This window comes from Mustela nivalis (assembly GCF_964662115.1).
Source record: "Mustela nivalis genome assembly, chromosome: 6".
NCBI lineage: Eukaryota > Metazoa > Chordata > Mammalia > Carnivora > Mustelidae > Mustela > Mustela nivalis.
Genome location: NC_139025.1, coordinates 48,015,617 through 48,040,341, shown reverse-complemented (window position 1 = coordinate 48,040,341; position 24,725 = coordinate 48,015,617). Strand labels below are relative to the sequence as shown.

The 24,725-nt window shown below is 45.6% G+C and overlaps 1 protein-coding gene across 18 annotated transcripts in view; it reads right to left on the bottom strand.

Annotated features, from left to right (window-relative positions):
• The window catches only part of NIN (ninein), a 98,871-nt gene that overhangs the window by 59,402 nt on the left and 14,744 nt on the right, over window positions 1-24,725 (bottom strand). For 11 of the 18 annotated variants that reach the window (XM_082735130.1, XM_082735132.1, XM_082735133.1 and 8 more), the window contains exons 4-5: window positions 17,803-17,884; window positions 6,119-6,279 (exon numbers count right to left, since the gene is read on the bottom strand). In XM_082735130.1, the coding sequence (XP_082591256.1) occupies window positions 6,119-6,279; window positions 17,803-17,884 (243 nt within the window). Of the gene's footprint in view, window positions 1-6,118; window positions 6,280-7,822; window positions 7,913-17,802; window positions 17,885-24,725 lie in introns of all 18 variants that reach the window. The other 7 variants (XM_082735134.1, XM_082735135.1, XM_082735123.1 and 4 more) reach the window with 1 other exon arrangement.

Genomic DNA, 24,725 nt, shown 5'->3' with positions numbered 1-24,725 from the left:
TTTTAAACACATCTGCTCACCGTATCTTACTCATCAGAGCCATTCTCGGTTGGTAGGGAACACTGCTTTTCCATTTGGAAAATAAACTTAATGGTATAGTTGGAAAATGTTACTCTTATCATTAAAATTAACCTGCTGATTTTTTTATTTGTTGTCTGTTTTATTTTCTAGTTGGAGAATCATTACTGGAAACTGCTGACCTGGAAGGACGTGGGGGTTGGGGCTGGACGCCAAAGGAGTTCCCTCTGGGATCAAGTCAGGAAGGTTTACCAGGACGGCAAAGCCTCAAAGTCTGAAAGCGGCGGTCTGTGTTCGAATGAGAGATACCTTATTAGCTTTGAAGGGACTTCTTTATATCACTTTCAAGTGGTCTACTATTGCATCTTGAATGAGCATTTCATCTCCGGGAATAGCCAAAGGCTCTAATAGACTTAAGAAAAAAGAAAAGGAAATGCTGGAATTCCATTAAAATAAAAACAAAAAACCTATCTTGATGATGTCACATCGTTTGACGGGAATAAATGGCATCAGTAACAAGACTGCTTACTTTGTCAGACTGAAACAAGAAAAACTAATGGGAGGAAGGGGAAAATAGGTCCATTTCAACTACCAAAGTTCTTGGCAGACCTTCTCTCTGTTATTAACATGTTTGCTCCGGCATCAAATATTGCCTCTATACGATATAAATGAATAATTCATGAAGGTTAACGGCAAAGTTATGCACATAAGAAAATGAACGTAAGGGGACCAGAAGTCAGTTTCCCACTGCTTGGCCAAGTTTGGTTTTCTGTAGGGTAGTAAAACCAGTTTGGGGGGTTGGTTTGTTCCTTTCCGAGTTCTTAAACCCCCAGCACCCCTCCTCTCCCTCCCTCCACAGGCCGGACACAAAGCGGTGATTGCATGGCCATTGTTGAGCAGACGAAGAAAATGGCTTCCACTTTTCTCTCAGGTCCTCACTTAAACTGCCTGGTTTTGGCTTACACTCCAATTGTCTATAGTTGAAGAAATCATTGTTTAAAGCGTCCTGCTCCTGATAATAATCTTACTAGACCTGCTTTACTCCCTGTGGAGGAAAACAGTTAACAAGGTGTCCCCTGTTTTCGACAAGGGCAGAAAGCGAAGTGGCCCTGCCCCAATTATATTCACGGAACCGCCTCGCCCACGAGGTCTGAGGAAGAGACTAGAACTGGGCATTAGTTTTGTTTCTCCCCTTTTCCACCTATCCTGAGAAGAGAGCACAAAAATAAAATTCAAGGTCATTTCAGTAGCCACTGCCAGGTGTGCATATAAAAAGGGGGGAGGGAATATACTCTTTGGACCCTCAAATCTCACTTCTATTTCTTAACCAAGTGAAGCAAAAACCACCACCAAAATGGTCTCATTAATCACATCTTACACTGGAATCAAGAATGTGCCCTTTGTTGGTCTCAATTAATTCAGAATAGAATGTCCAACTGAACCGCCTTGAGTGAAAATAATCCCATAAAAAGAAAGAAAGAAAAGAAAAATCACCACTTTCCTTTCAATGCCACCTGAGATGAGCGGTCAGACTCCCAAGGGGAATGCATTTACCTGATAAACTCACTAAATGGGAAGGTGAACGCGCAATCAGCCGACAGTGGAAAACACTTGTCATTTGTGAATCATCACATTCTGCTTTGGGGTTTCCAAAAGAAATTTGGAAAGACACATTCTAGCACTGAAAATTTAGGAAGATTCTAGGTCTTTCCCTATGCGATAGCTTTATGGTCTTGTGAACCACACATGGCAGGGGAGGCGTGCTTCATAGCTAGGTAAGAGATTCTCTGTTTCAGCAGGAAAGAATCAAATTGCTGGAATAAAGCTGGATTAAGAGGATTAAAATGTGTACCATTTTATTCGTTCAACGTGCACGAACTACCACATCGAAAGCACCTCCTAACAAAGTTTATCGTCACATAGTCCATTCCGAGGATGAGGCCAAGGTGGTGAGCATTCAGTCCCTCCGGGGCAACCACGTGTATTTCCCCCCAAGGCAGCGCAGCACGGGGGTGGACCGTGAGAGGTCGTGAGAGGGATTCCAGGTAATGAACCAGGCCTGAAGCTTCCCATGGGACTTACATTAGAAATAAGTTCAGTTGCGTGAAAGCAAACTTTACAATGGCATCCCTCTCATCGGTCTGCGTGTCGGTGTCTTCTCGGGAGGGAGGGCAGGAGTTGCAGAGAAGTACAACTGTGCCGCATTCCCTGTAATTCTGGTTGGACGTATGGGAGAAGGCCTCCCGAATAAGGATGCAGAAAAAATGTTGTGAGCCACTGACCCAGGGGAGAGGAATGGACTGTCAAACCATGGCAACTTCCCTATTATGGAATAACCCTAGAAAGAAGTGGGGGGCACGCGGGAGTGTTACTGTTTATCCCTTCAGATAATTGTCTGCTCACTTACCCCTATAGAAGGAGTTCCTAGAAGGAAGAAAGCCACCCCAGGACAGCTTTCAGAGGTGTCTGTGACACATTCCATTCAGTTGCCCATCCCCCTCCACATACTCAGATAAATAAAACAAAAGATTCATCCAAGAGCAAAAATTGGTCTCCTGTTACACAGCAACAGAAGGGCCTCTGCTCCAGGTAACTTTTGACAACAAGTTCAGGTCCTTTCATCGTCACCAAAAAATTCTCAAGTCACTTTAGAGAAAATCAGGCGTGTCTGAGAGCAGCAGGGAAGGCAGAGACAGCAGTCTGATGGCAAGCTAGCGTTCTCACCTTTCCTGAGCCAGGTCCCAGGCGTCGAAGGAAACCCACAATCGAAACCAAGAAGGCCCATCTCCAGCTTCCCGTCTGACAACCCCTTGTGAATTATTCACGTCAGGAGACAGCTCCCCCACCCCCACTCCCTCCTTCAGGACTGCCCAGCAACACCAAGATGAAGTATGAACCACTGGTAACAAACACACCCAAGAAATAAATTTTTAACACTCAAGGGCAGGAGACAAAAGGGCCTCCTTTTCCAAAGGGAAAAAAGAAGCCAATGGAAGAGTGAAGAAGAACTCCTGACAGATTCTCAACTGCTTCTAAGCTGAGAATAAACAAACCCTGCAGGTTATTAAGAATGTTCTCCTCCCCACAGTTCCTGCGTGGGGACCACTCTAGCATAAGGAGGATGAGCAGGCACTCCCAAAGACACAAGGACACTTCTAGGACAAGCTCGAGCCACCCAGAGCATGAAGCTCTGTTGGCCCACGAGTGGCCCGAGATCTCCGAGGTTTCTGTGGAAACTGGCCAGAAAACAGGAACGCTCTCCTGACAGGACAGCATGCCGTAGGACCGACATCCTGAGGAAACGACGTCACTGGACTATACGTATCCGTGAAGGCAGCAAGGGTGACGGATGGCGGTGGCTAGGACAAGAGTTGACAAGAGGAACTCCAAACATGTCACTCATGCAGCTCTTAAAGAGAGGAATCCCTCTGAGAACTGAGAGGCTCAATTCAGCTCACAAAACACTTCATTTTTAGGCAAGAAAGCATGTAGATGAACTTTGGCTTGGGTCCACCTTCAGCAATTTAAAAAATGGTAAAAGGGGGTAATCCAATGCCTCTGTAAGGCTTTTGGGAGGCGGGATACAATGGACTGGCCAAGTCAGGTCAGTAGGGGTCCTCTGGGAGAACAAACATAGAGAGAAAGAACCCTTTGGGGCCTCTATCTGCTGTTCCATGGAGAGGGCTCACTGAGTACTAAAACATCTATCTACAGTGTCAGAAGGTCTCATCTATGAGGTCCTGGAAGACTAAGGGGAGCCAAGTACCTGGCATGGTGTGAAATGGTTCTCCCAATGTACGCTTTTACTAAGATTTTGCCCAAACTAGGCCTTAACTCTTACCATTATGTAAACATGAGCCCAAAGTCTCACTTTTTTTTTTTTTAAGATTTTTTATTTATTTGACAGAGAGGGAGATCACAAGTAGGCAGAGAGGCAGGCAGAGAGAGCAGGGGAAGCAGGCTCCCCGCTGAGCAGAGAGCCCAATGCTGGGCTTGATCCCAGGACCCTGAGATCATGACCTGAGCCGAAGGCAGAGGCTTAACCCACTGAGCTGCCCAGGCACCCCCAAAAGTCTCACTTTTAAACAGTAAGTCTCACTGGAAGTTGGAAGATAAAGCAAGGATGTAAGAAATAAGCTGCCAGCAACAAAATCAGCTCTGTCCAAGAACTTTCTGGGTACCCCCAGGTAGTAACTAGAAATTACCTTATCGAAAAATTAGTAGTCATTTTATTCATTACCACCAAATAATAATGCCTTGGGTACTGAAAGTCATCGGGAGACAAGAGATACTAGCCTTAAAAGTGTGTTCTATATAATGAAACTTATCCCCTAAAGTATTGAGAGAGATTTTAACCATTTCTTCCCCAGAGAGAAGTGTCTCAGATACATTCCACAGTACTTAGGGCTATGATACAGACTTTATGGAATAAAATGGTACCCTTCCTGACAGCAACATAAACATTATGGACACAGCAATAACTCAAGTAGGAAAACCACTTGCATCTCTGAAATTGGATATGCCAAATTTTTGTGCATGTGTTTTGCTGGGGAAAGAGCCCAGTCTAAATACTCACAGGGACCCCAAAAGGGTTTAAAATTGAACCCAAGAAGGGAAGTAGCTTCTGTTCCAGACCGACTGGCCCCGTGCTGTGATATCGCAGGCAGCGTTCTCTTCGCTTCTCATGGCCTTTTCTGTCTTCAGCTGTCACCTCTTTCCCATGACACTCTTACACCATTCTGGGGGTCTTTCTAGCTTTCTCTGTCTGCTTTTCTTCCTCTTGTCTCACTCACATGTCTGACACTGCTTCTTCACTTCTGGTGTGAGGACAAGTATTCTTTCTTTTTTTTTTCCTCTAAAGATTTTATTTATTTGAGAGAAAGAGTGAGCAAGAGAGTAAGCACTAGCAGCAGAGAGGGGCAGAGGGAGAAGCAGGCTCCCCTCTGAGCAAGGAGCCCGATGTGGGACTCGATCCCAGCACCCTGGGATCATGACCTGAGCGAAAGGCAGACATTGAACTGACTGAGCCACCCAGGTGTTCCCACGCATTCCTTGTGTTTAAAACCATGGTGGCCACCTCTTGGGATAGGCAAACCAGTCCTGTGTCTTCTAGATTACAGGACTGTGGCTGGTTTCATTTCTGCTCATTTCGGTTATGCACTCTTTTCGGTTATCTCAGGGTTTGTGGACATTCTCAAGGCAGACGATGCTAGAGGTCTGGCTGCTGGGGACACTATTGGAGCAAGCCTCCTGCGGGCTTTAAGGAGCCGAACATGGGCGTCAGACAGCAATGAGCATACACATGTGCACGTCTACCAACCTCTAATGGACAGACCATGTTGAGAAAGTTGAGGCACTCTGTCTCTTCCCCAGCTTATGTTAACATCTGAAATATTCGCATCCCCAGTTGGAGCTGGGATTTGCAAGAAATATTTAGAGCTTGCTCAGCACGGCCTTCTCGACCACATTCTATAAATGGCATGCTGGTAAATGAGCCGTAAGGAAAGAATAAAGAAAATGCTACTGCTTCCCCTTTGCGGGTAGATGACGGTGACGTGCACAAGGAAAAGCAGGGAGATGAGTAAAGCAGGCAGATCGGGCTGCTGGAGGACCAGGCGGGCCCGGGCGCTCCTCACCCAAGAAGGAGAGCTGTGGCGACAGCCGAGGCCACAAGAACCAAGTCTGAAAGCTGTCGTCTGCTGCTACGAAAGATAAGGCGTGGCTCTCAGGACGGCCACGCACACCGCCTTCCTCTCACACCTGCCACGGACGCTGGTTTATGGACTGCAGGGTGCCGGGGCTGGGGGGCAAAAGGGGCAGCTTTTTACACAACTAAAAATGGCAGTGCTGTGAGGAGAGACATATCCCCAAGCAGGGCTGAAAGTGGCAGACCCCAGATAACGTGGAAGTCATTGAATTTTAAAACACATAAACATAAGGCTGGCACAGAAATGTCAGCTCTCCATAAGAAACAGAGACGAGAATGTCCAAACGATGACACCCCTCCCCCCAGTTCACCTGTTCCCACACCACCACCGTGGGAGTGGGTGGGGATGTCCCCACCGCTGGCCGGGGAGGGCGCACCTGTCCGACTCCTTACCTCATTGCGATCCCCGGCGGGGGTATGTGAGGGCCGAGCTTCTCCATCCAGGGGCTCGATCTCTGCAAACTCTTCCACGGATTCTTGAAACTCAGGTAAGGACCTTCGTCCATAACGCTTGCCACCTTTAACATATTTGGGCTGAGCTTCTAGTGAGCAGTCTAGGCGAGGAGACAAGAGTTGAGGCCACATTACATGACAGACTCAGCCCGTGGCTGACAGTCACAGCTGTCAGATGCAGCCTCTTATACTAGCCCCAAAATAAACCACCGCTGTTGGCCAGTTGTGCTGGCTGTGGGCGGATCTGAGCCATCAGGTCAGATGCAGAGCACGGCTTCTAATTCTGAGTGACTGACAGCACCCCGAGCACATCTCTGCTTCCAACGGGAGAGATGCAATGCCGGCAAGGAAGGGTTCCCTTGGGAAGGACAGGACTAAGAATGGGATAAAGTCAGATGTCCTAGCTACTCTTCTGTTGACGAAGCTGGTGCCTTGCAGAGAGGGGAAAAGGGACAGGGCAACAGAGGCACGTCGGAGGAAGTCTTGGAGAATAATGCTAAACCAAATGCCACATCAGCACCGTTAGTATTCACACACCCCTCCTGTACCTCAGTGACTCCTTTGTTACCCATCCCACCTTCAGATCCATCAGACAAGCAGGATGACAGAACAAAGAAACTGACACACTGGCTCCTAATAAATTAATGACAGCTCATCGCTTACATGAAACCTGGCATTGAGATCTCATTATAAAATTAAATCCTAGGGAATAAAATAAAATCGTCAATGCAAAACTGCAGAAAGGCAAACAGTAGGTGATTTTTTTTCTCCTCTTCATGAATTTCGGTGTTGTACAAAATAAAAAGGAGCGTGCATTAAGGGGAGAGTCATTCTTGACCTTAAAGGAGGACCTCAGCATTCTGATGTAATGTGTCTCAGGAACAACAGTCACCACCATCACCCGCCACCATCATCCACCACCGTCACCCGCCACCGTCACCCACCACTGCCGCCACCGCATGCTAACCTTTCTCTACAATGGGTAGCTTTAAAGCAGTAGAATAAATACTTCACTCTATGCCAATGTCATCTTAGATAAATTTTTTTTAGCACCTTGCACAGAATTAGGAGAATAAGATATTCTATTAAAGTACTAAAGATTGCCAAAGCTTTGATTGCAGTTCTTATCATCCACCAAAGCACTGGGTCTCTCTAGAGAACATAATGTTCTGTTTGAACAGGGCAGTCTTCACAAGATGTGTCTGAACTCAGACACGCAGATGTTCAGATGAGCTGCGGACACCCGTCATCAAAACTGGGGCGCGGCTGATTAGAGAAGGACTGGAAGAGTGAAACCCTACTTTGACCACCGCGGAAACCATGCTCAGGGTTAGCCATTATGTTGTCCTTTCCCTGGGAGGCCAGGTGATCCCGTCTGGCTAACTCTGCCCTTCCCTGAAACCTCCCCCACCCTTCCTCTGGTATCAGCTCAGCTTTCAGAGATGTGGTCAGAAGCATCCTGAAAATGCTCAGCAGAGCTCAGAGTGAAGTATTTATGCTCGCTCTATAATTTCCAGCGATATTTATATCCAGCTTCTTAAAAGTCCCAGCCAAGTCATCTCATTTGGTTGAGCGATTCTCTCACAGAGAGGCTTTAAGCAGACGCAATTTATATTGAAAAATCACATGCATGCTTGAAGGTACCTTTCATCAGGAGAGAGTGGGTCAGCCTGCGCGTATTCAGGAGCGGCCCAGATACCCGAGCTACGTGTTGGCAGCTGACCCCCACAGATGCTGGTCAGACAAGAGGCAATGCAGAACCATCCTTAATTTAGTACACATTCTTAAATTTTCCTGGCAGACAAGATACACCATTCGTGACCTTGCGGGGGGTGAGGAGGGGACCCGGGGGGAGTTGAAAAAGATGAAAAGAAAAACTTAGGATGTCAGAAACGGGAACGTGACATGTCCCCAATGTGACAAGGTTGGTGGTCTCGGGATGGGAGTGACAGAGGAGCTCTCGCTGTGTGTTGTGCTTTTACAGAGGTAAAGACTGGTGGGACAGGGGACTGACCCGCTTAAAACAACTCCTGGGATTTATTTCAGAGCCCACCTATGAGGGAAATAACTCCCCAGATATGTGGGGAGCAGCTGGTGGATTTGGATAGGGGACAGAAGGTAATGGATTGCGAGCCATTAGGAACCCTGTGAGGTTTGCGTTTATTTTATCTATTTTAGCATTGCCAAGTATTTTTTTTAAAAAATTTATTTCATATTTTATTATTGTAGTAATTTTGAGCAAACTATAAGTTAGCATCTTTAACAGAATGTAACTACATCACAAAGTCAATTTCTAGAGAACTCTATGAAGCTGTATACTCTTTGGGGATACTAAAGATATCAGCCCACAGAGAGGAAGAACGGGGTGTTCATGTGACCTGATAGCAAATTTCTGAAACCATCTCTGTGACCAATAAAGACTAACTGAACCAATTATCAACAGTTACTTCTCTGACTTACATACTCACATCTCTATTTCAAGACTGAGCATCACTGTACTTACATGCTAAGTAGCGAAGAGAGAGCAAAAGTAAGGACATCTGGAGAGAACATTCATGGACAACAGTTGTTCGTGTGTTAAACATTTGAAAACTATGATTTTCTTTACCAATCTCAACCAGACCTTTAGAAGGCCACAGCAGCAGTCCACCAAATGAACGTTAAGACACTCTTGAACCCCTAAATTAAAGAATGCTCTACCCCATCCATACCATGTCCAAGAGAGACTCACACAACAGCAGCCTGGGGGCAAAGTTTCTGTCCTTTATAAGTGCATCCAGCTGGAAGACACACATTTCAAGATTCCATCACAGAACAAGTTTATCTATGCCAGATAATAGGGTGTAGCTTGATTTATTTAGAAATGAAATCGTTTAGGTCAAACAGCTTTCTTTAACATAAGGGTAAGTGACTGCTCCAATCACATGATCCAAGGAGGGCTATGAAATGCCAGTGAAACAAACAATACATAAAGGACTGCCAAACTTTCAGCGTCTATTTCCTTCAACACTTATTTATGACTCTGCCTGGACTGCCAAGCTTCAGAGTCACTTTTGTTTCTTTCAGTTTTCTGTTTCTCCTATTTGAGAAAAGTAAAAATGGTCTTTGAAGAAAGGAGGACAAGCCCAGACTGCCTAGAGGAGTCTTAGACCCCATCCTTGGAGAATTTTTTGTGAAATGCACCAGCCCTAATAAGGTGGCTTTGAAGCAGTCCTACGTGACTTAGTTGAGATGATCTGGGTTTTATGCCATAAACCAAACACTTGGTTATAAGTAAGGGACAGAGAAATCCTGATTCACTTCCCTAAAGACTGCTAGAGAAACACAGAACCAACCAACAGTCTCTACAGAGCAGTTGAAGGGGAGGAAGATCTTAACGGGGAGTTCCAAAGACTAAAGAAATACCATTTCTCCCAGCCTCAGCAAGGAAACAAAATCTGGATGCTAGACACCTCATTCTTTACTCCATATCCCATCTGTCCCAAGGAGAGGAACTCCAGACTTGTGATAATGTCCACCTTCCAGAATCAGGATGAACCAGCACGCATATGCATGACTTGTAACCATATGTCTTGCACTTAAAATAAAAGGAAAACTGAAATGCAGTCAGTGAGAATGACCACTCAGGGGATAAGCCAGCTGCAGGCAGGGAAAACCACAGACACTCACCCACCCACCCTTCTCGACTGCCTTCCCTGGCTCAACTCTAGCTGAGCATTAAGGAGGGACTGTCCACCCCTCCTTCTTGAACTTACTGCAGCCTGAGGGGTGGAGGTCTCCACTTGGAAGCTCTGCCCTCCCAATGGCCAAAGGGCAATACAATGAGGATCCAAGTGGAAGTTCACAGGCAAAGTACTGTATTGTATCTATTGAGGGATAAGATGGATATTTTATCACTTTATGGATATTGTATCACTTTTTGATTTAAACCTCCCTGTTCCCAAAACTGACCTCAGGATATTTCCAGGATGAAGAAGGAAGCTCTGTCTTTTTAGTGCTGATATTCTTATTTTTAAACACTTGTATGGACCTTTGTTTTCTCCTTCCTTTCCTGCCCCATTCAGTTAGCCTGGGACAATAGTTCCCAAGGACAGCAGCCCCTTCCAAAGCCACAGGCCCTCAGCACGGAGTGACGCCAGTCTGGGGCCCCCTGTATTACATTTCTGCTGAGCTCATGGGATTCCTGAAACTCATTTAAAAATAAGGAGTCCAAGACGAAGCACATGCAACCCTCAGGACAAGGGGCCGCAAGAAGCTTCCCTGGGTGAAGGCAGTCAGGCAGCAAATGAGCACCACCCAACCCCATGGCCCATCCCCACCTCCTGGCCTCCTGTGAACACCCTTACACGCGCATGATGCAGAGTGCAACCCCATACCTGACCCTAAGTAAGAGAGAGAGAAGAGAAAGAATTAAAAGGAGACCAAGACCAGGGGGAGTGGGCGGTGGGAGGGAGAAAGAAGGAGGGGCAGAGGGAGGGAGAGAGAGACATGGACAGACACAAGTGGGGAGAGGGTGAGGAGAGAGGAGGAGGACATGGGCAGGGACCCAGAGGTCTATGGAGGGTGGGAAGCAAGAGGAACAGATGGGGTGGGGATCAGAAGTCAGGGCAAAGTGTAGCGGGGGTCCGAGGAAGAGGGCAGAGGTGCGCTGGAGTGGTAGAAAGAAGAAAGGGGTGAGGAGGGGGATGTCCCCAGGAGGGAAGGGGAGAAGAGAGTCCAAGAGAGAATGAACATAAACACGTTGGGGAAGCCTTCGGAAGTTCCTTCCGCCTCCCTGTGTGCTCTCTGCCTCCGTGGGAGGTCACCAGCCAGCAGGGTCGTCTCTTCCACACCTCTGTGCATATATACGGCCCTTTCCAGGGCAGCTGCTCCCTAGCTGCCAGCACCCCGCTCCGCAGCTGCCCTGCTCCGCAGCTACCCTTCTCTCCTGGAATCCGCACACAAGATGCAGGGGCTCATCCGGGGCTTTCAGTGAATGTGGTGACAGAATTTCAGGAATGGTCGCCACCAGTCTGCATTGATGGTTCTTGCTGGAGCACAGGTGCTTTGGGGCACAAAATTAATGGAGGAGGGGGGCTCTGATTAACCCTACCTGGGAAGAAAGCTCTGAGGTGAAGGTCTGCATCTCCCCAGGATGCCCAGGATGGTGGAAGGGTGTGGCCGGTAACCCACAGGACGGAGCAGTCTGACTAGCTGATCCGTGGAGCCCTAAAGCCCTTGCAGATCCACAGAAAACCACTTTGAGTCGCTAACGATGACAGGACTGTTTCCCCAGCCTTCTCTTGGGGTGTCCGCCTGCTGGATCTCTATTGGAAGGCCATGCAGCCTTGGGGGAAGAGGCTGAGAATTCACATTCACTTAAGTGAATCTTCCCCATTGTTCCAGGTTTAACTCATGATGTACTTCTCTCGAGTCACTGCTTGGCCCAACTCTCAAGGAACCTTTTCTTCTATGAATTCAGTGCCACCCACACTGTTGATAGCACCTGACTTTGTAACGATCGCGGTCCTCTTTTCCTAAAAGCATTTTACCTGGTAGAATTACCAACCGGGCTGGGCTGTGATCCTTTCTAGGGCAGCAGAGCTTCATGGAAAGAGCTTGGCCTTTGATTCAAACAGACCTGGACCAGAACCCTCAGTCCTTGCAAAGATCAGAAGTACTTAATGTCATGAAAGCTTAGCCTACTTATCTGGAAATGAAACCGACAGGAGCTCAGGGGGACAAGGTCGCTGCTCTGTCTGGCAGCTCGTGCTCCAGAAGCTCGAGACACACCCCATGGGGTCCCTCCCCGCCCCCCAACTTCTGTGGGGCCAACAGTGGCCTGGAGCCAATGGGCTGAGCCTGGGGAGCAAAGTCAGAGACTCCACGGCCCCCAAACCTGCAGCAAACTTCCTTAACCTCATTTTGTTTTGCAATGGGTAAGACTAGCGGCAAACACATAATGTGATCCAGTCTGTCATCTCAGAAACTGGAGTCCCGTCCGTGTCATTCTTGCCTGAATTTTCTTTCTTGTCACCTCTTTCCCCATTACCTGATATGGGAGGGATGCTAAGACTCCCTAACTCTCCTCTTCATGTCCCTGCTTTGGAAGTCTTCTCCAACTCTGGAGCAAACACAAACTTACAACACTGGCACAACTCCTGAGTCCATGGTTTTGTTCAAAACAGTATTTTGGGTTTTTTGCACAACAGATGTAGTTTAAAAAAAAAAAAAATGCCTTCCTGCCCTTAGTGAAAATAAAGCACATGCAAGATCATCAAAGCAAGCATTCTTAGTAAAATTATCACGAGCATTCTTCTCTGGCACATTTGAATTGCTATTTATTCTTTGATTACAGACACATCACAATTTGTCTAACTATACATTATCAAATATTCATGCTTGATATATATTTTCCCACTATTTCAAATGACTATCCTTAAACACACATCTTTGCGCATGTCCATAAATACTTCCATAGCATAAAATCTGTAAGCTGCACTGATTAGCCAAAGGCATTTTTATAGTTTCTGGTGCCCTTTCATTGTTTCACATAATTCCAAGAAGGTCCTATCATTTTATGTGACCTGCAGTGTTTCCAGCTCCCCCTGACCTTAGGAAGTGACTCCTCACTCCTTTTTTGATGGTAGTGGTGGTGATTTTATTTTGCCTTTAACTTTTGGAAAAATGTTCTGGTCCCCATTGTTCTGGTCTTCATAGACAACATGGGAACAAGGAACCAAGTTCTTACTTATTTGACTCAACCAGACAGAGCACAACCGAACTCAACTCTTGGGCCATTTGTGTGTTCATCTCCTAAAAACAGAGCCCTTGGCCAGACTTTGGCGCCTGGCCCAATGCCTCTGAATACAGTGGCAAACACCACCTCCAGCCCGATGCCTGGCCATAAGACCTGCTTCACTGCAAACTTGGTGAGTGAATGAAGAGGTATCTGTTTATTGTTATAGCTTCTTCAAGATATAAGAAAAATATTTAAAATAGGGCAGCCCCTGGAATTAGGAATATTATCTAAAAAATCAAAGAGTCAGCTGCACCAAAACCACGCATAGTCTTATTTTCTTCATGATTTGGCTTTTGCAGATCTGAGCTTTCCCACCCCAGGTAAACAAAGGGAAGATTTTTACACTAAGTATATCGGTGAAAGAAAGGGCTTTCTTTCTTTGCTAACATCTTCCTTTCTAACATCTACTACTGAACAGAAATCTAATGCAAGATGCATCAAACAAGGATAAAATCTCTGGAGAACAGACCCAGACGGTATGTTGATACCATACGGCATAGAGCCCATGCCGGCATTTCCATTACAAAAATCCTATAATCCAAAGCCAGAGCAAATTGAAAAAATAACCAATAATTAAGCTTTTGTCCCTCTCTTATTCTGGGAAAATAGTCTAAAAATTAAATTGTGCATGTAGATATGAAGGAATTAGTCACTGGTGTTAATCAATTAGGAATCTGCAAATAACTCCCTACATCCCCAATCCATTTTTCTGTCCCTATCTCAATATCAGCATTTTTCATTTTGTTGTTACTAGTTTTAGGGGAAAAACTCTTCTCTAAGAGTCTTAGAATCATAAATTATCAGAGTAAAACAGATGCTGAAAATCATCTAGTATGAAAAAATCATTACACTACCTTTAAAAATAAAGAAATTGTACCTCAGAGAAATTATAAATGGCAGAACTCAAGTCTATGAAATAAGACTTAATTCCATCTCCTCTCAAATTCTTTTTTTTTCTTCTTCTTCTTTCTTTAGAGGGAGAGAACGAGAGAAGAGGCAGAGAGAGGGAGAGAAAAAATCTTAAGCAGGCTCCATGCCCAGCCCAGAGCCTCACATGGGGCTTGATCTCACCACCCTGAGATCAGGACCTGAGTAGAAACCAAGACTCAGACACTTAACTGACTGAACCATCCAGGCACCCATCCTCTCAAATTCTAATAAAGCTTCATTTTTGTTTAATTTATAAATAACTCTTTTATTAGAGGAATGTGAAAGCATGAGGTCCACTAGGCATTTGTCCTTAGCAAGCAGGACTTCACAGTGTCAGTTTATGTGAGGTAGAATCTGACAGAAACACAAAGCTAGCCATTTTCACGAATTTAGATGTCATTTAGATATTCAGAGTGACATGACTGAATCTTGGAGCTGAACAGATTTTAAGTATCTTCCAGTACAACCTCTTTCACATTTGAGGTGACTGAAAACCACAGAGGTGGTGACATAGAAGGCCACCCAGTTAGAGGGGCAGAGCTGGTATTTTGTAAGTCTTGGCTCGAGGGCCTTTCCACCATATCAAGATGGGCTTTCTATATTATAGTCTGGTACTGCATCCGGTATTTTTAACGAAAAAAAATCTCGGTGTTACAAAATATCCATTTGTGACCCATTCCGTTTCAAAGGCTGTGCACTGTGGCCATTTTTTCAGTCACCTTCCACAGTTGAAGGGCAGTCTTTGCTCTCAAAGTCTAGTTGGTCCATTGATTACAAAAGACAAGACAAAAATACCACAGGTCTGGCCCTTATGGTACAAGATGAATTAAGTGCTGAAAAGCCAAAGAATGCTGCAGACACAGGCATTCCTGTCACTAATGATCAGGTGAAACTTGCTCTTTTCAGTCCTTCCTGCTGACTCGGGCCAATTGTCAGAATCCTTGGGGCTGGGCTGCACGGACTGAGGACTGGGTCTGCCCCCAGCTCATCCATCTGGGGGTTGACATTCTTAAACCAGAGCTTCCTTGAGAGGAGGAGGTCCCCCCGTGACATGGAGGCAGCGACCCCCTCTGCCACTCTCTGTGAGACTTCGACGAAGCCACATGTCTCTTCGGGCCTTGGTGGGCTCATGCAGAAAATGCCAACATTTTCTCCAGCCCTACAGGAATATGGTCTAGGTTTTAGGGGACAGTCATCTTCATACAGAGGAAGAAGGGGGTGACCTCAGGTGGACTCCTGATATGGCATTTGAGTCCTGAACCTTCTTTCTCTGTCGCTTGCCTGCCAAGCCAGTCAGCCTGTGGGGGCTGAATCACATTTTTGAGTGGGTGGGAGGATGCTGCAGTGGAACGGACTGCGTGATCCCCAGGAACAACTGGAGGGGCCAGAGTGAGATGGGCCAGGGACAGAAAAAGCAGAGATGCCCAGGCACAAAGCGGGGAGTGTGGGAGGCAGGGCTGACTCACTGGCTCCGAGGAGATCAAACACTCTTTTAAGGCGCTGGCTCAATCCTAGCTTTGATCCTGCAGGCCAGGCATTGCGGGGCGGGGGGGGGGGGTGAGGCGGGCACAAATGCTGTGCAAAATGCTCTCAAGAGGTGCTCGGCTGCTTCACCCCGCTGATTTGGGACGGCTCTCTCCCAAAGGTCTGCTGCAGCCTCCCCAAAGGACGGAGCACACAGCAACAAGATAAAACCCCTTCTGTGTGTTCTCCTGGAAGACTTGTCCAAATTACGGTCTCGACCTGCACAGCAGTGGGGCACACCCATAACTCCAAGCCCACCATCTGGAACCAGATTTGTAAATGTTACTTCCCGGCTATGACCAAGCTCAGCCAGCCTCTGCCTACCTTCCCCATCCTATTATTTAGATCCCAACACCGAGCAGCTCTAGGAGGTACTCCTCACATCTGGGGTCACCATAAACTGGCACATTTAGTATGACCTTTTTCTGGCAGGTGACCATACAGGTTTTGAGGAAAGAGCAGCACAGAGATCATGTGGACTACTGGCAGGACTGCCCATTCCAAACCCACATAAAGGCATGGGATCAACACAGAAGAGAAGCAAACTGGATTCTGAGGTTACAGAGGCTCTCATGAACTAAAATGTGGAGATGTCACCATAGCTCTACTCAGGTCCCTAGGATCTTCCCCTATTGTTATCAAGATGAAAGTCGGCATAAATAAGTAAAAATATGAACAGAATGTGAGACCTCCTGAGAACAGAAGCCCATGTTCCAGCAGTGGTTATCTACAGAAATTCTATTAGTGGTCTGGAAAATCTCCAGAAGGCAATAACCTCCCCCACAGGCTCACTGCAGGCTTCTAGAGAGCGCTGGCAAGCCTCAGAGTTGATGATAACGTTCTTAGAGGTGGTGACGTTAGGCAGAAAGGGGAACTTCAGTCTGGAGTCCAAAACACTGCTAAACGCAATGTTCATACATACGACACAAATCTTAACCATTCCAGAAAGTAGAGTGAAGAACTAGATCACCAGTGAAGAAATGAAAGTGCTTTATCTAAATAGGTCACATTGAATGAGTAGTTCTAGTGACAAAATGTTAATGAGTTCTCCTCAATCTCAAAAACTGGATTATATTTTTATGTCATCTTTTCTAAAAGCAGGTTTATAGGGGCACCTGGGTGGCTCAGAGGGTTAAGCCTCTACCTTCAGCTTGGGTCATGATCTCAGGGTCCTGAGATTGAGCCCCGCATCGGGCTCTCTGCTCAGCGGAGAGCCTATTCCCGCCCCCCCCTCTGCCTGCCTCTCTGCCTGCTTGTGATATTTCTCTCTCAAATAAAAAAATGAATAAAAAATCTTTAAAAAATAAATAAAAATAAAAGCAGATTTATAGAGGTGTAATTCACACAGTATTTCATTTTCAGCACACAATTCTATGGATTGGAAAAACTCTTAGTATCTCTAACTACCACCACCATCAAGATATGAAACAGTTTCATCACCCCAAAAATCCCCTCATGCTCCTTACAGCCAAGCCCTAGCCTAAATCTGACAACCAATGATTTGATAAAATTGGACTGTATTATAATACAAATTTCAACCCTGTTCAGACTTTCCTTTAAATATTCACCATATTTCACTGATCCTATGACAGACAGACAGACAGACACATACACACACACACACACACACACACACACACACCCTCCCCCACACACATTTGAACACTGACTTTAGGATAAGTCTTACAATCAATGGTGTTTTACTAATATAACTGGCAAAAGATGTTTCTTTACAGAGATACATAAAATAATGTCTTATAATCTATGGTGCTTTCAAAAAAAAATCAGTGAAGTGTAATGTTAAGTTCTTTATTTTTTAACATTTGTTGAATATTTACTATGTGTGAAGCATTCTCCTAGACACTGAAAATACGAAAATGAACAACATGGCCCACAAGAACTATCACTGGAGACAGATATGATCAATTATGATATAATGCGATAATGTCTATAGCAGAGAGTTATCCACCTACTAGGACTAAATAAGATTATCTTTAGATTGATGACTCTTCTTTCAGGCAAAATCCCTCCCCCCACCCCCGACTCAGATCCTTCCATGAACACAGGAAGTAGGATGCAGGAGGCACGGTCCGCCTTCACTCTGCTCATTCCAGGAATGAGTTACAGACGCTCCATCTGACATATTGCCTAGGAACAATCCAATTATTTCTTCCATAATACACTGTTGTGGTAGGGAAGCCTCATTTTAGAGTTCAACAGCTGCAAGGCTTTTAGGATAATATCAGAAGACCAGTCACTGAAAATAACTGTTTGATCTGTAAAAGTCAGACACCCAAGCTTTCACAGACATGCTTCAAGGTCCCTGGATTCTTCCCTGGACAATTCTTAAAAGGGAATGTAGAGAAGAAAAGTGAGTCAGGGCCCTTACCTGGTTCTTGAAAGTGCTCTTCATTTGACAGAGTTCTAGACAAGATCAGTATTAATGCTTCTTTAAATTGGTCAAAATGTACCTAAAAGTAAATAGCAAAAAATAAATTCAAAATAGTTTCCACAGCCTTAAGGAAGCAAATCCATCTTCAAGGTACCAGAACCATTAGGTAGCAACCTGACAGCCTCGAAGTGAGTCAGAACTTGCTTTTGTTCCCCTTTCTTCATTTCTATAAAGCACTGAAGGCAAAGTGGGCTGATCATTTCTGACACCCCAGCATCATAAACACTAACGTCAACATCAATATTTATTCAACCCTGAGGGGGAAAGCTATAGAGCAAAACCCTCTTTATAAACTCAGGAAAAGATGTGTTTTGAACTCAACTCCTTTTATTTTTCTGAGCAAGATTACAAGAGAAAGAGGTAAGGTGAGATTTTAGGAAAAACTCCCCAAGTAAATGATCCAGTGTAACAATGCCCCCAGGATGCTTTCATCTCTTCAGACATTCTAGAGGAGAATGAGCAACGGTTTCAGGATGACTTGAGTATAGTCTTGCCTGAGGCAGGTATATAATATTTATCGCCCAAGGCTCCTGTGATTCTATAAACAAAAAGAAATCAATAGCAAACACAAAGAATAAAAGAACCTTGGGAAGCATTTTCTTGAATTTTTAAACACACAATTACCTTGATAGAAGGATGAATTACTCAGAATTGGGATATGGCTGTGGCTGAAGGGGTAACATGATTTTCTTTACGGCCAAGTGTATTCTTCTGTAACTTAAATTTATGTGACCTCACCAGGGGACAGACGGGAAAGATGGTATTCCTTCTCGTTTGATAACGGGGCACCTATTTATACAGAAGCCAGTCGATTTGATATTTGTGCTGCTATGGGTCTCTTTGGACATCATTATAAAATACTGCCTAGAAGTTGGAATATAGGTGACAGTGACACTGCCAAATTATTCTGGGAAAAGCAGCAAACTTCGTCAGTTACCTAAACAGCGGAGAAAGGAAAGCATGTCTTATCCACGCAAATCGATGTGAGGGAGAGAAGTCCATCGAGGTTCCTACATCATAAAATTGTATATGCTTACAATTCACCACATTCTCCCCAAGTATATGTGCTTTTTCTACTAAATCCATTCTCATCACTTACCATTACTTTCTAAAATCATGTTCCTTTAGCCAGTATAGACTAAAAAACAGCATACTCTGTGGAGACAGAGTAGAAATCTGTCAAGGCAGGGGGGCCTGGGTGGCTCAGTGAGTTGGACATCCGACTCTCGGTTTCAGCTCAGGTCAGGATCTCAGGGTCGTGAGATAGAGCCCCGTGTAAGGTTCTGTGCTCAGAGGATGGTCTGTTTGGAAGTCTCTTTCTCCTTCTCCCTCTGCCCCTGCCCTCCTCCTCTCTCCCACTTTAAAAAAAAAAAAAAAAAGGCAATCTATCAAGGGAGGCAGGGCATCCGCTAGAGAACCAGGGCCCAGCAGTCAATGGAAGGTTAAGAGACTGAAAGGGACAAATGACTAAGGAGCCTGCAGGAGGGAAGAGGGCCAAGTCCTGCTGCTGGCCCAAAGTCTGAGCATGGGCTTCAGGCACTGGGGCATCCTGGCTCCTGTTTCCAAGGGCAAGGCAGTCTCCCCAGCACCAGCCAGTTCACAAACAGCAAGCACATACCTAAGGTCTCTCCCATCTCGGACACTTGCCAGGCATTTACCACTGCCTACTAGAACCATCCCTTCCCCTTAGGGTGGGCAGTAGGAGGGTTAGGAGCACAGGCTCGGCGCTGGAGCCAGCCGGGTCCAGGATCCGACCCTGCCCCAGCCACCACCTTCCAGCTGTAGCTCAACAACTCACGTCTCTGCGCTTTAGTTTACTCAGGTGTAAAAATGGGGACCTCTAACAATTAAAAAAAAATTTTTTTTTAAGATTTTATTTATTTATTTGACAGAAATCACAAGTAGGCAGAGAGGTAGGCAGAGAGAGAGAGGAGGAAGCAGGCTCCCTGCTGAGCAGAGAGCCCGATGTGGGGCTCGATCCCAGGACCCTAAGATCATGACCTGAGCTGAAGGCAGAGGCTGACTCAGCGCCCCACCTCTAACAATGTTTATGACCCATCCAAATATCTGTGGGGCAGCTGCTACGGGCTGGGCACTATCCTAGCGAACAAGAGTGACGAGATCATGCCACCATAGGGCGCATCTTCCAGAGATGGCACGGGGAGCCCGGACACCCGCCGTGTCAAGTGCACGGCACGTATTTCATGTGATTTGTAACAACACCTCCCTCACAGTGGCAGAAGGAAATCCAAAGGAGAGTTACATGAGGTGTCTAGAATTTCCAGGGACCTAGCAGGTACTCAGCAAGTGATAGTAAAGCCACTTGGTGTAGTTAATTACCGATAGGTAAATGCTAGTTACTACAAATCGGTATAGAGCATGACTGCTTCCTCGACTTGTACAGACAGATGGCCACATTTTTAAGCAAAGCCTTGAGAGTAACCAGGATGGCCAGGAGGCATGGTGACAGCCGGGATCTTGCCTCCCCACCGAGACCTGGACATGTGCCCCCCCAATCAGAGAGATGTATCCATCATGCTGTGTTTAGGGACCTCAGTTTGGGGGTTTCTCTGCTTGTAGGATACTGATGGGAAGGGACTGAAGGAAACCTCTGTCTCTCCTTCCCAGCTGTGAGATGGACAGAAAGAGCTCCTATTTCAAAAGGAAGGTAACTAGCCTTGAGAACTTTGAGTCCTTTACGCTTCACTCAAAGGTCTCTGCTGCGTCTTCCAAAGGCCTAAGCTTTGGCAGAGGCTACCAGAAAGAGCCCTTCTGAATCTAGTCCTGACACAGCTCAATTCAGTGAGTATGATCCGTGAAGGTCGCCCAGGAGTCTATGGACCTCAATCTTACCCTGAAAAATGACCAAGGTACATATACTCTGGACATTAATCCCATTCAACTTCCAAGACTTCATTATACCACATCTGAGGGACATTTAGGCCTCCTAGAAACACACCAGCCTCTGAGCCAGTAAAGCCTCATTTATACAGAGACTGCTGATCACACACCCCAAGAGTAGACAACTAGAACACAAACAAGTGGTGTCCAAAGCTGAGGAAGGTGCTAGAAAGCCCACACACTCTTCTCACAGAAAATGCCGCACAAGCAGCTCAGGAACTATTTATGTCACTTTACCTGATTTATTAGTAGCTCTGTTGTCCTGCTTCCCCACCCACCACAGATGAGAAGCAGCAAACAAGAGACAGGAGTACTCGGGGGTAACCACTCCAAGAAGTAACAACTGACATCTTGGGATTGAAAGACATGAACTCTCTTCCCTCAAGCAAAAATACAGCACTATTTTTACACTTAAAACACCTGGCTTTAAAAACTATACCTGTTTAAAAAGCCATGGTGTCAAAAACCTAACAGGCTGGGCTTGTTTAGTGCTGAGGCAAGGATTATGTGCCACCAAGTAAATCCTGAGAGAACGGCTCTTATAACACAGATGAGTAACTGACAGACCAAGAAGATTTTAAATGATTGTGAATAACCTTATTTCGTGTCATATCCTCTTTGGTAGGGTAAAACTTTAATAAAATGTTTGTAATCCCCAGTGGTTAACTCTTTTTTTTTTTTTTTAAAGACTGTCACTAAATGGGGTAAGAGATCCAATTATTAGAAAATTGAATGAAATGTGGGTCCTGGATCACACGAGAGGAACCAGGTGTGTTATTGCTGGTTCAATCTTTCCCAGGCATTTGGTCATTTGGATCTCACAACATCCGCAGGAGTCGGTCAAGGCAGGCATCTCCCCGTAGAACTGAGGAGACAGAGCATGAAGAAGGCATGTGCCTTGATGGGCACCTCACGTCTTGAAACCTTGGGGTTACCTGCAGAACCCAGGCCTTCTGACTGGACTCAAAGCCTGGCAGCCCTGCCCGCCCCAGACAGGCTTCACTGCTGGTCTGACATCTCAGGGAAATCCCTGTGCCCCTCCTGGTGGTCAGATCCTCCACACAAACCCCACTAAAGCAACATGCTGGGACGACAGGGGGTAAAAGAGCAGGAAGAGAATCTTAACTATGGGAGGGCAGAAGAGAGGAAAGCTGATAGCACCTGGAAGGTAGGGTCCGGTGAGAGCTTTGAAACTCGTGGGACAGTTTCGGGACATTTGGCTTCACGAAGATATTCCTAGGCAGAACTAAACCGTTTCCAAAATGGACCTATTAGATATGCCACATTTTTTTTTTTTAACAAGGAAAAGGGTCTATAAAAGACTAAGACATGATGAAATCAGAGGTTCTTCATAATCCAACAGTGCCTATCTAATGGACCTCTTCAACACACACACACACACACACACACACCCTTAAAAATCCAAAAATGAAAACACGGCAAACTGTTAAAAAAAAACTGTCTTAAACTGATGTTTATTTTTCCTTCTGCAAAGGCACATAGACACTGGACCCTCCATTTTAGAGAACAGTAAATTCTGCATCTTCCAAGAAGATAATTCGCTCATAGAGGCAGGTGACTGCTATTTTCTGACAATGCTCATGAATACTGATGTGGTGGAAAAGCCCCTGAGGGCACATCCCAGAACCCAAACGTTAATAAATGCCCTCTATTGTGAAGAAATGTGCACCAGTGGGCTCGCTAAGCTCAGTAACTGGAATTTGTAAGTGCCATTTTTCTCCTCCAAGGGAGCTTTGCTGTTGCCTTATGTTAAAATGTAGAAATCTTCACAAATATACAATCCAATTAAATCTCACGCGGTAACAAGCCTCCAAGCTGTGCTTTCCCCGGGTTGGTACCCCCCTCATTTGAATAATAATTGCTGCCATTCATTTTACAAGCATTCCTCTATCTTGTATGCCTCAAAGGGCAGTTTGCAGCAATGGGAAAATTACCTGACGGACTAAAAACACACATGACATTTAAACTAAATTAACAGGAAGACCAGTCAAGTCTGATTTTTTTTTTTTTTTGTCCTGTGTCACCCCCGCCTAATAGAAATGTACCTCATCATCTTTCCTCTCCACATTTTATTCGAATGGTTTTTTAGAAACACAATTTGCCTTTCTGAAGAAAGAAAGTAAGCATGGCATAAGAAACAAACGTTACTTCAAACCACACACGTGCGCGCACACACACACAAACCCTGTAACAGGAAGTAGAATAAGGAACTTAACGTTGCATAAAATTGTCTCCTGCAATCATGGAGATGAAATACATAGAGTTTCCACATGTGTGCAGGCAGCACTTCAAACAGCCCCAGGATGAGAGGCTCAAGCCAAGTGTTCAACCAAGTGATCTTATTAAACGAGACAAAGGCCTGCGTAACTATCACCACAGCAAGGAGGTTCGGATCTCCTAATACAAAGGTAAATCGATGAAAGAACACTCCACACATGAAGGGGTAGCTGCCACGGGAAAAGAAAATTGGAAATCTCCAGAAGGTCACTGTGCAGAAAAATGATGTGTATAGCATTATGCAAAAGAGAAAGGATACAGATAAAGAGACACAGTTTCATAATGAAAGACATTGTTGTGGGACGCCTGGGTGGCTCAGTTGGTTAAGCAGCTGCCTTCCGCTCAGGTCATGATCCCAGTGTCCTGGGATCGAGTCCCACATCAGGCTCCTTGCTCAGCAGGGAGCCTGTTTCTCCCTCTGCCTCTGCCTGCCTCTCTGTCTGCCTGTGCTCACTCACTCTCTCTCCCTCTATCCCTGACAAATAAATAAAATCTAAAAAAAAAAAAAAAAAAAGACATCGTTGTGAAGTGTCTGATTCTAAATAACACACTCAGGTTATTGTAGCCGTTTACTGCAGACAACGTGAAGAGAGGCAAAAAGGCGAGTCCAAACCTAGAGCAAACGCTGAGGTCACTCACTCCAAGAGTGAGTCAAGGGGCCCTGCCTACAGATGGAAACAGATGCAAACCGCGGCCACACAAGAGAATTTCCAGCAAATCCATTCTCCACGCCTAGGATCTTTCTCAGGAAATCATTCCTGGGATGCCACTATTTATCAAAGACCCATTCTGGGATGTAAGGGAGGTAGGGAGGAGAGAAGCATATAGGCCGACCTAGAATATGGTAGTGAACTGTGTGCCTGGCTCTAGGATAAGTCTTTGACACACACAATGCAATTCAACCCTCATCACAATCTCGTAAAGAGGGCCGCCTGGGTGGCTTAGTCGTTAAGCCTCTGCCTTCAGCCTAGGTCATGATCCCAGGGTCCTGGGGTCTGCCCTGCATTGGGCTCCCTGCTCAGTGGGAAGTCTGCTTCTCCTTCTCCCACTCACCCTGCTTGTGTTCTCTTTCTCCCGCTGTCTCTCTGTCGAATAAATAAGTAAAATCTTAAAAAGAAAACCAAAAAACAATTTTGTAAAGAGGGTACTATTTTTCCCATTATACAGATGAGGAAATTGAGGCTCAGACTACTTAAGATAACATGCCCATAGGGCTAAAAATGGCAAGAAATCAGTACTTGAATCTGGGGCTGACTTCAAAGACTGTGCTCTAATCCTATACTGTCTTGATGTGGTGCTAGTGGTGATGGGGGTGGGGGTGGGGGTGGGTGTGGAGAATGAGATTCTTTCTTGCCTATATTTGGAGTCTGAGGAGGCTGTGAAGACATGCACTTGAATTCAAGGATGGAGAATTTGGGTTCCTATCCTGCTGCTGCCTGAAATGAGTTGGACAGGCCAATGTACTTTTCCAATTCTGGGTTCCAAGGTTTCTCTGTCATACAGATGAACACTGAAGTCTAAACTCCGTGATAGACACTAAAGAACTGTAAGTCCCCTCTGTCCAAACAAGAAGCTACTCATAAGAGTATCAGTGGGATGCTGCAGAAATCAGACTGGCGTTCTGGACCATACTTTCTCCAGAGAAAGAGGCAGTCGTCACT